Consider the following 12,020-nt stretch of genomic DNA (forward strand, 5'->3'; position numbering starts at 1 on the left):
GGTCATCAAGGGATCGGTGGTGGAGCAAGCTGGGGAGTATGTACCTTTGCAAAAGATGCATCAGAATGGGGAATGAAGGGAGCCAGAAAGAACACGTGTGGTTTATATTTAATTATGCTTTTATATTTGAAAAGTGAAAAGAAGTATATGTATGATTCTAAGGGGGTGGAGTGGGAGGTGTGGGTGCTGAAGAGTATTATGAGGTATATGCCAAATCTGTGCACATACCCAAAACTGGTTGGAAGGTATGGCATGTTCAAGGGTATGGATTTTTAAAGGCTGTGAACCACTAGACTGAATAATTAGGTTCCCCATTCAAACCACTTCATTACTAAGAAAACAGAGTTGCCTTTTAAACATCGGTGATCATGGCCTCACTGTCTCCAGATCCAGTGACCATTCCAAACCTGGTTATATACTTCCAACCCTTCATACTTAGCGTTATAAAATATTTTCCTGTATAAATGCTGAAGGATGGTGTTCACCATTTTTTCCCTTCTCTTCCACCTAAGATTAATTAGACAATGTCTTTTCAAAAATTTTAAACACTTTTGCCTGCAGGCTTATATGATCCTGGTGCTTTCTAGAGTAGTGTTAGTCTGGAAAGCAGACAGAAAACATACTCCTATGTGATCACTCAGAGCAAAGGAGTCTGCCTTTAGAAAACAGAGGGAAATACACGTGTAAGAACACTGTAGGTGGAGGCGGCGTTGGTAAAGCACAAGTTAAAGGGGAAAGGAGACCCTTGTCAATTAGAATATGAAGCTCAGCACTTCTCTCCAACAATCTGGGTAAATGACGGCAAAATCAAGGCACAGCAAGCATATGCCCGTGGACCATGTGCGTGTTTGTGTGTGTTTCCTAAGTACCCCTAATATATTCATCCAAGATGTACTTTTCCTAAGCCTTTAACACACTCTGAGGTAGAAACCAATTAAAAAATGTATCTGTGGGCTTCCCTGGTGGCGCGGTAGCTGCGAGTCCGCCTGCCGATGCGGGGCACACGGGTTCATGCCTCGGTCCGGGAAGATCCCACATGCCGCGGAGCGGCTGGGCCCGTGAGCCATGGCCGCTGAGCCTGCGCGTCCGGAGCCTGTGCCCCGCAACGGGAAAGGCCACAACAGTGAGAGGCCCGCGTACCACAAAAAAAAAAAAAAAAAAAAGTATCTGTGTATACGATTATCAGGCCAATCATACAGAGAGAAGCCTCCGCTGGGTCTCAGAGCTCGAGATGAAACCCTGGGGGAAGATCATTTAAGCACCAAGTAGCTCACTTCTAAAGCCTGGGTAATCGGATGGCCAAGACACATGTTTCTCTCATTTGATTTTTAAATTATTCTCAAGAAACATTGACCATAGATAAGCACTCTATGATTTCTAGCAACAAGTGATAGAAAAATACACTTCCATTTCATAAACACTCCTGAGTGACTCTTCTCTACAGAGACTTCAAAGTTGAAGACTTTTGTGATTCTTTACTTTCCCCAAACTTCAAAATTAATAGAGAAGATACTGAAGAGAAAATCATTCCCCAAGTAAGAGATTATAAAGTACAACGTGCTTCTGAATCTCTTTAATAAATTTCTCTGCAATCCTCAAAATGTATGTCTTACAATGCATCTGAGAGCTGGGTGAATACATTCACAGTGGTAGACACCCCCGCATGGTTGGTTAGATTTCAAGAGCTGAAACTTGACTGCCAGGGGTCAAATCCCATTTATTACCCTCAGTACCTTGGGCAAATCACCCTGACCATACTGGTCTGGGTCCCTTGTCTGAGTAACAAGAATCCTAATAGTAATAGAGTCCCTACACTTCATAGGGTTATTGTCACGAGGATTAAATGAGTTAATCCACATTAAAGGCTTATTAGCAGTCTCCAGCACACAGAAAGGACCTGATAAATGTAAATGAGGTTAACATTATACAAAGAAAAGAAACCGTATTATAAATCATTTTAAGACAGGTTTTAAAATTTAAATTGCTGTCAGCAGATCCCTGCCTCTGCTTCCCACAAAGAGGGACTGAGACAATCTTCTTCTGAGATGATTTTTGATCTTGTGATAAAGACATAAGCTAGCATACACCCAATCAAGTCCCATTCATACAAAACAATTCCCTGGTGTTGACAAAAAACATTATCATCTGAACTATTACCTTTGCTAAAACTCTAAACCCTCAAAGTCTATAGCTAAGAACGTAAGCAAATTAGAAGCTACTCTCTTTATGCAGCCTTCTCACTAACAAAATTCCACATCATGAACTTCTACTAATGTTTCTTGTCCACAGATTAATAACAACCTAGTTCAAAACCACATCATTTCCTTTTTCTGCCTCATTTCCTTCAAAGTGAAACATAATTTTTTCTTGGACCTGGAATAAAAAATTCTAGATGAACTAAGCAAATCGTTACCAGAAATGCAATTTTATAATAATACTATTTCAGAGTACTCAAGAAACATAAAACATCTGTGGTGATGTTTTTGTTAATACATAAAAATAACCTAATATATACTGCATACCACCTAGATGGAAAATTGAGTCTATAACTAAAAGTGCAAACAGAAATCACTATAGATCCCATCAGTATCGGGTTTTGAAGCCCAGTTGGGAACATTTTAAGAACTGTGACACTTCTTTAAGTCTTGGTTGGAGGTCACAAACTGCTTGGCACAGATGTTTTCTTTGGCCAACACAGTATTTCAAAATTATTAAACTCAAATATCTTTAGGTGAGTCATGCCCTCTATTTACCTGACAGGCCCTTAAAGGCGTTTTATTTGGCAGACCCTGATTAAGACCCATCCTTACAGAAAAGAGATCAAATGATAATCATTAGTTAAATGGGTCCCTCCCTTACTGATAGCCTGATAAAGTCCAGAGCCTTGGAAATTAAAGGTACTGACAGTTACATTCAGAAATTCTTCTAGTTGCTTGTTGGATTAATTTTAAATACATACTTTCAGTGCATGTATCTAATAGTGGCTCATTTGATTAGGATCTCTGAGCTGAGTTGTTAAAAATCACTTACATCTGGATACTGAAAGAAACCAGAAAGTAGAGAGTTTTTTAAAAATGTTCTTTTGATATGAAAATTTGTACTGAAGTCCAAATTTCACATAATTTTCAAAAAATTAAAAACATTCAGTCATCGTTGGTTTTTCTTCATATAAAAGGAAGTGAATTTGCTCAATGCACTATTTAGAGAGAAACTAATTTCTACTAATGTATTTTAATGAATATTTATATATATACACATAGAGACACATGCATATATACACGTATTCAGAGTAAGGACTGAGCTGACCATTATTCTCGTTCTTTTCAGTTCCATCGTACTTTCTGGGAGATTCTGTTCCACTTACAAATTAAGTCTGAGTCTAGGACCCAAATAAGAGAACACTGGAGAGGTTTCCTAAAACATTAGTCCATGCTTCACTCCAAAGGTGTTAGGTTTTAGGCACTGATGAGACACAAGCTAGCAGGCTTAAGAGTCCAAACGTTAATAGTTAACTGTTCTTTACGTTAACGTGGCAGAATGCTTCCATTCACACTGAGCCAGTAAGTACACCCTTGTCTCTGGCATCCTCTTCAGAACACAATTATAAGGCACCTTGCAGTGACTTTGCTTCTGGGGCCAATGCCCCTGGACTCTCCAGGATTAGTCTCTCTGATGGTTCTGGTGAATTCTCCCTCCACCTTGGACTCGAGTGCTGTTGGGAGATTTCCCAGAGTGAAGGACATGGAGAAGGGAAACCCAGAGCAGATCTTGAGAGGGGGTCCTCTTGAAGGACTACTTCTTGGATACACCTGTTGGAAAGCACTTCCTTTTCTTTGGAATTCCGCCATTTCATCCTTCTGTTCTGAAACCAGATTTTCACCTATTGATAAAGTAATTGGACAAAATGATCACTTACATCACGTTACTTCACTTCAGCATTTTAAACTGTAATTTCTTCCACTGTGCCTTCCATAGAATACCTTATCCTGAGAGCCATCCTAGCAAAGTCCTTGTGGCTTTTTACTTCAGAAGTATCTGAGAAATTACTTTAGTACAGCATCTCCACACACTTATGAAACAAAACAACTGTGGTAAGCTGCTGACATCCTGAAAGTCAGACATCTTTCAAGACTGATTTAACTCTCTTCGATATTTTAAAATCTCATTTAGTCTGTGCTAAATTATTTATCCAAAGGAAATGTTATTGACTAGTAATAGCATCTGAGTGTTTACTTTGTGCCAGGTGTCAGGCCAGGCGCTCATCGTGGATTATACAATTTGATCCTCACAATGACTGCAAGAAGTCCTTATTTCACACATAAGAAAACTGAGGTTCAACGCAATGAACCAGTTCAAGGTCACATAGCTAGTAAAACAGAAGCATTTAGACTAGAATCCGTGACAGTCCCACTCCAGCGCTGAGGCTCTTATAAACATTCAGACCTCATCAGAAACTTCTGGAGACTCAATTAAGATTACATTTTATAATGCTTGGATAAATTGCAGGCTTTATACAATTTTTAAGTTCGAGTACTTCCAGGATTTATCAAACTCGAAGAATTAGGCTCAATAAATAACAATTGATTGTAATTAACCTAAAAGTGCTTATGATGGTAGTTTCTAATTTGAGCCGTAACTTCCCCCACCCCACTTGAGTCTCTCTTTACTACTAACCTCCCTCTGACTGTGTCGTCAACTGTGCCTGAGCAGGAAACTTCACAACTGGTTTTCTGATAGCCAATCACATTGCTTTCCTGTGCATTACACTGCACCCTTTTTTAGTAGCTTTCTAGTTTTAGAACAAAAACTGGAAAATTTTTACCTAAAGAAGTAATTATTAAAGTGTACCAACCAGATATTTCTCCCAATGAAGTAAAAAATTCTACCTGAGATGGTCTTTCCAGATTGGCAAAACAATTCTTTCATTCTTTCAATGTGATGGGCAATGTCCAAAATGGCTACAAAAGAAACCTACCACAGGCAGCTGAGCCCGAAAGACTGCCATCTCAGTTGTAATCCTGTGATTCAGGCTTTTCACAAGAAACCAGTCCTAATGCATACATAGCAGAGCATTTGCTTCTGTTCACAAACTCATTTATTATTTGCAGTAGGCATTTTCTCCCAGAATGCCTGCCAACTATTTCTAATGGGTTTTCACCAAGACAGTTATTTGTTGCCATTAGTGATTTTTGTCTTTCTCATCACATTAATTATTTTCTTCTCCTCTTAGCTTTTCTGTATATCCAGAAATTTTTTGAGTAGTATCTCAATTTAAAAAAATCATGAAAGGAGTTTCTTCATAATCAGTGGCATTGGGACAAATGTACATATTTGGGAAAAATCATAAAATAAAATTTCTACCTCTCAACAAATACAAAAACAAATTCCAGATGGATTAAACAGCTAAACATAAATACAAAACTATAAAAATTCTAGAAGAAAATATAGAGATGATCATTACAGTCTTGGGGAGATGAATGTTTTCTTAAGCATGACATAAAAAAATAAGGCTACAAAGGGAAAACTAGATCTGACTACATTAAAAAAAGAGAAGTTTTTGTATAAATAAAGATGCCACAAGCATATGAAAAAGCCACAAACTACCCAAAAGAATTAAAAGCAGGGACTCAAGGAGATATTTGTATACACAATGCTCACAGTAGCATTATTCATATTAGTCAAAAGGTGGAAGCAACCCAAGTGTCCACTGATGGATGAATGAATAAACAAAATGTGGTATATACATACAACTGAATATTATTCAGTCTCAAAAAGGAAGGAAATTCTGACACATGCTACACCATGGATGAAACTTGAAGACATTATGCCTCGTGAGATATTCCAGTCACAGAAGGACAAATACAGTATGATTCCACTTGTATGAGGTGCCTGGAGTAGTCAAATTCACAGAGACAGAAAGTAGAATGGTGGTTGCCTGATGCCTGCGGGGAGGGAGGAATGGGGAGTCATTGTTTAATGGGTGCAGAGTTTCAGTTTCGAGAAATGAAAAATGTTCTGGAGAGGGATGGTGGTGACAGCTGCATAACAAGGTGAATGTACTTAATGCCACTGAATCGTACACTTCAAAAAGGTTAAAATGGTAAGTTTTATGTTATGTGTATTTTACCACAATAAAAAAAAGCCACAAACTTGGAGGGGATTTTTGTGGCAGCTGTTAACAGGAAAATGTTACAAACCATAATATTCCAAATATTTTGATTAACAGCTAAAGTAATTGCTGCATATCTATCAACAAAAAGACAATAGAAAAAAAAATGGTGCAGCCATGAAAAGGTTAAATTCAGATGAAAAATGACCAGTAAAGTGATTAAAAGATTCCCGAGTTCTGATAATTAGGAAAAAAATAACAGATACAACTGCCCATGAGGTTGGCAACATTTTCAAAAATTTAAATAGTGGAGGGATTGCAAAAAAAGGACTACTTATTAGTAAGAGTAAAGTTTGATATAATTCAATATCTTGATACAATATTTGGAAAGGAATTTTTAAATTGATCACAACTTAAAATGTACATAAACTTTAACTTATAAATCCGACTCCTAGTTCCCTATCTTACAGAAATATTTTTAAAGTGCGTAAAGATATGCAACAGTAAAAACTAGGAAGTAACTTAAAGCTGAGGATGGCTAAGTGAATTACAGTATATCCATGTCATGGTCTGCTCTGAGACACTCACTAAAAAAGAATGAAGTAAATGTGTATGCAGACATGGAAGGATGTATCCCATGCCATTTGAGTGGGGGAAGAAAAAGCAAAGGGCAAAACAATACTCACTGTCAGCAGCATTAATCCTCATAGCCCCCAAATGGGAACAATGCAAACACCCACCATTAGAATGGATAAACCCTGGTATATACCATGTAATACTACACAGCAATGAATGTAAACGAGCTACTGCTACAACACAGCCACATGGATGAATCTCGCAAACACATGGTAAGTGAAAGAAGCCATATACCAAAGAAGATGTACTGAGTGATCCTATCTGTATAAAGCACAAAAACAGGCAAAACTAATCTATGCTGTTCAAAGTTCCGAAGGAGAAGGTAGTGACCGGGAGGGGGCAGGCAGGGGGCTCCTGGCCCGGTGGTAATGTTCTACCTCTTGAGCTGTGTGCTGGTGACACAAGTGATTTGTATTATCCTTCAGAAGATGTTAAAATAGATGCAGAGTGTGATGCCATTTTTATTTAAAATTATATACACGATTCTAGGTCTCAGCTTCTTCATTTGTAAAACAGAAATAGCAAGAGTAGCTACTTTTATTATCTGCAAATAACATCAAATGTAAGGGCACATAGTAGTCATTACGAAAGTATCTGTGTTTTTATGTTTGTGCATATATGACACACATAGAAGTTTATTTTAAAAATAATACATGATATGCCAATAAACTCAAACAAGAGCCATACATAAATGACAGTAGTAACCAGGGAGTTGGATTGGAAAGGGAACAGATATGTTTTCATTTTTAACTTTACCAATCTCCCTTTTGTTTGAATTTACCGTAATAAATACCATGTAGTCACTGTGTAATTAGATATAGTGTACATGCAAATAAGAAAACGTTAAATTACTTCCGAGCTGTTCGCCAAATTCAATAAGGCAAAAAGCGTTCATTCCTGAGGCACTTGAATTTTAAAAACTATATAATCGACTATGTAAAACTATGTGCCTGTGGATAACAACTGGGAGATAACATACAAATATGGAAACAGTTCGTTATCTCAGAGTGGAAATATTATGGTCATGGCCTCATAAATAGTCCTTAATAGGCTTGCTGCATTCCCTTTTCAACAGTTCCTTTTAAAGAAGATACTATGTACTATCACGGATTTTCACACTTTCCCAGAGCACTGTCAGATCAATCCCAGCCACTTTTGATCTTTTAACACCTACCTCAAGTTCCAACTCAACCAGAATCCCCCAGCCTCCCAAACCTGCACACTTTCTCCCCTCTGACTCTGCTGTGTCTTATCCATACTAATGCCATGCAGGCCAGGCCCACTGAGCCCCCCACGTGATCCTCTCTCAGGCCCAGCAATTCCTCTGAGGATCAGGTAATTCCCATCACTAGACTCCCTAGGGGTATAGGAACCAGCCCTATGACCATCCTTTCCAGAGATGGGGATTAGTGTAAGGCTCCAGAGAGATACATAAGTTCTAGGAGAACCACTGATCTAGCTCCATTATTTGGCAGTATATCTAACCTACCAGGGGCTGTTTCCTATATTAATGTCTTATATTGTTATCTAACCGTTCATGAGGTTCTGCTTTGTTTTCCCAGTTGGTTGTATAAATTCCTGGGGTCCAAGGAGTGTTATCTTAATCAGTATTTATCAATATTCCCTCTTACCTAGCACAGTGTCTTACGTACAATAGACCACCAAGATATATCTATTGATTTGTCTGTCACAGACACAAAATTGCTCTGTGACATAGACAGAATTCCTATATTTGTCCCTGTTTTTAAAGTGAGAAACTGAGGCACAGAGCAGTCAATTAAGGTTATGGGCTCATTAGTCCCACACACGAGGAAAACACAGACTGGCTGATCTAGGTCAATTATCCTCTACCACACCTCGTACTGCTTCCTACGACTATAAAAAGTCGGGGGACAGGGGGACAGATCACTTCCCTAGGGAAAGGAAGCAAGGTTAAGAAGGGTTTCATCCAAAAATAACTAGTTTAATAACATCCAAAGTTAGAAACCAGGTCATTTGTATTGAGGGAAGTACAGTAGAGCATGGTGGTTAACACAGAGCCTCTGCTAGCCCTTCAGGGCCTTTATGCTGATTCAAAGATTCCAGGTGGAAGGAGCCTTGCACCTGGAAAGTCAGTTTGACAAGCAGAGTACCTGCTGCATTTCAGTTGCTGCCATCCCTCTTAGCCAAATGGCCTTGTGCAGTGAACATCCTGCACAACTGTACATGGTGGCTCCAGGTTAAAGAGAATGCAAACTCCAGAGTCAGATTGCCTGGAGTGGGAGCCCAGTTCCAAAGCAGCTCCACTTTGTGACACTGGACCTCTGTTTACCTCTCTACATTTCCTCATCTAGAAAATGGGGATATTTCATATGGTGATTATAATAGGGATTAAATAGGAAAATGCTAGTGCCTTATACTGTTATTTATAAGTAGGCCAATCTTTAAATGGAGTATGCTGCACTTCCCAAAAGGCTAGAAAGTCTCTTTCAAAATTATATGAAATATCATTGTACAAGAAAGGTTTGTAAAGGTTGCAAATGTGAAACTACTTGACTGTACTTGACATAAACCCACAGTGCAAAATAATGAAATCTATTAAGAGGTATTTATGAGTCACTCATTCATGCCTTGATTTTGGACTGGAAATGAAGAAAAAGACAGGAAAATTGGTTCCTGCTTTTGAAGGCAATTATGTAACCTGTTTCTCTGAAAACAGAGCAAACAATGTAATGATGTAAATGCCACAAGCCTTCGCTTTTCTCTTCATTTGGGAAGAATTAATCAGGCGAAAACCTAGACCTCTTCAGCAAAGGGACCGATTTCCAAATAGGAATTGTGACATATATTTCCACCCACTAAAAAATTATGCAAGTCGTTTCAATAATGCTTCAGGGTCCAGTGCTATGCCTACTACAACAAATAGTTACCAAATGAATGGATATCATTGGATTCCTTCAGAAATCAGGAGCAGTAGATATCTTCCTGCTCATTAGTACCTGTGATTCCTTTAGTCCCAAGTTGACGGCAAGTTTCTTTCGGTCTGTTTTGCTGATATATTTCTGCTTCTGAAACATTTTCTCCAGAGCCTTTCTCTGGTCCTCAGAAAAGACAGCTCTTCTTAAAATACCCCTCCGAGCTTTGGAATTAGATTCCTGTGTCAGAAGAGGCAGCACACTCTCTTCTCCTAGAGGGGAGAAAAGATACAAAAAGCCCCATTAGCTGTAGGGAGAATTCCATCTGTCTTTTCCATGACAATATCCTCCTTCTCTGTACCATGGCCAAATTATCTCATCTCTGAACTCTGCACATTTAGAGAGCTTCTTAACCTTTTTTTGGTCATGGACTCCACTGAGAATCTGATAAATGTTCTTTGCTCCCCATTGGGAAAAAAAAGTACATATGCTTGCCTTCCCAATTTTGCATGCCATGTCAGAAAGTCCATGGTCCCAGGTTACAAAGCTCCAATGCAGAACTAGTAGGTGGTTTAAATACTTAATTTTCCTCTAATTCTTCATTTATTTATTCATTCATTCATTGTCTCAAACTGTTGAACACTTACCATATGCCAGGCACTCCTCTCAATACTACACACTGAGAAATAAGACATGTTTTATCGTACTCATTACCTATAAAATCAAGTGGGAGGCATTTATTGAACCAGCATCACAAGTGTGATGAAGTATTCCTAAGAAGAGGGTGCACTGGGAGCACAAAACGATGGGCTTAATCTTCATCTGGGATGTCAGGGAAAGCTTGCAAGAATCAGAGATGTTTAAACTGAGAAGGAAGGTTTGGAAGACCTCCAATCACCCCCTCCCTGATTCAGTTGATCATCAACTCCTTCAGGGAAGAGATATTTACTACTTTTTCTGCCTTTCTGCAGCTAGCACAACACTGGTTCCCACCCTCTGTGAGTTTCATTCATCATTCACTATTCATTTATTCAGCTTCCAAGCTGTGGCAGGAGGAATAATGTCCTTTCCAAAGATGCCCATGTCCTAATCCCCAGAGCCTGTGAACATATTACATTATATGGCAAGGGGTAATTAAGGTTGCAAATGGAATTACAGTTGCTAATCAGCTGAACTTGAGGTTAGGAGAGTATCCTGGAGTATCCACGTAGGCCCAACGTAATCACAAGGGTCCTTATAAGTGGAAGAGGGAGACCAAGAAAGGAAGTCATAGTGATAGTTTTGAAGATGCTACACTTCTTCCTTTGAAGATGGAGGAAGGGGCCATGAACCAAGAAATGCCCTAGAAACTGGAAAGGCGAGGAAACAGATTCTCCCCTAGAGCCTCCAGAAGAAATGTAGTCCTGCTGACACACTGATTTTAGTTCACTGAGACCCATTTCAGGCTTCTGACCTCTATAACTGTACGATAATAAGCTTGTATTAAGACATGAGGTTTGTGGACATTTGTTACAGCAGCAAGAGGACACTAATACACTGGGTATCTGCTGAGGAAACCAGACAAACGGCACATGGTCCCCACCCTCAAGGAGTTCACCTTCTCATGGGAGGACCAATACATGAACGTCACTCCAGAATACAGGCACCAGAGGAGCAGGGACTCCAGTGTACGACTGTATCCGGTATGCATTTGGGTGTTTGATAATTATTTCTAAATAAAAAAGCAAATGCATGTCTTAAGTACTGAAATAGAATGATCCCTACAGTGCTCTGGCATCACAAAAAAGGAAGTGATGAGCTCGAGAAAATAGTTAGGTTGAGTCAAGTCTAAAAGGACAATTCAGTTCCAGAGAGAAAGAACCAAGGCCAATCCAGGCAGAGTGACTAGCATGTCGCAAAGCACTGAAGCACAAAGGTAAAGTCTCTCCAAGGAAAAGTAAGCAGTCTGCAAGGCCTTGGAAGGGCATGAAACACAGGGTGCAAGCTGGCAACCGTATCCAGCCTGCAGACGGGCTTTGTTTAGCGTGTTGGTTAAAAATTCTGAGTTAGTTGTTTACATTTAATAACTGGGAGGTTTCATATGAAGTCCAGGTTTCCAACATCTCTTCAAAGGTAACCACACTAGGCTCACCTTCCCATAAAGCAGAGATCTACCATAGTGAGTGGCAGGTGCCCTCTTTAGATGGAGCATGTGGTCCCCAGTTTGCCATAGCCTCACCTAACTTGCTTTTTTTTTTTTTTTTTTTTTTTGCGGTAGACGGGCCTCTCACTGTTGTGGCCTCTCCCACTGCAGAGCACAGGCTCCGGACGCGCAGGCTCAGTGGTCATGGCTCACGGTCCCAGCCGCTCCGCGGCATGTGGGATCCTCCCGGACCGGGGCA

The 12,020-nt window shown here is 39.6% G+C and overlaps 1 protein-coding gene across 1 annotated transcript in view; it reads right to left on the minus strand.

The window, feature by feature from the left end:
* Positions 1 to 3,215: 3,215 nt before the first annotated feature.
* DBX2 (developing brain homeobox 2) overlaps positions 3,216 to 12,020 on the minus strand; it is a 39,345-nt gene continuing 30,540 nt past the window's right edge. The window contains exons 3-4 of the mRNA XM_004274429.3: positions 9,724 to 9,911; positions 3,216 to 3,880 (exon numbers count right to left, since the gene is read on the minus strand). Of these exons, the coding sequence (XP_004274477.3) occupies positions 3,602 to 3,880; positions 9,724 to 9,911 (467 nt within the window). The 3' untranslated portion in view covers positions 3,216 to 3,601. The remainder of the gene's footprint in view (positions 3,881 to 9,723; positions 9,912 to 12,020) is intronic.

Source organism: Orcinus orca, chromosome 11 (assembly GCF_937001465.1).
Source record: "Orcinus orca chromosome 11, mOrcOrc1.1, whole genome shotgun sequence".
NCBI classification, from domain to species: domain Eukaryota; kingdom Metazoa; phylum Chordata; class Mammalia; order Artiodactyla; family Delphinidae; genus Orcinus; species Orcinus orca.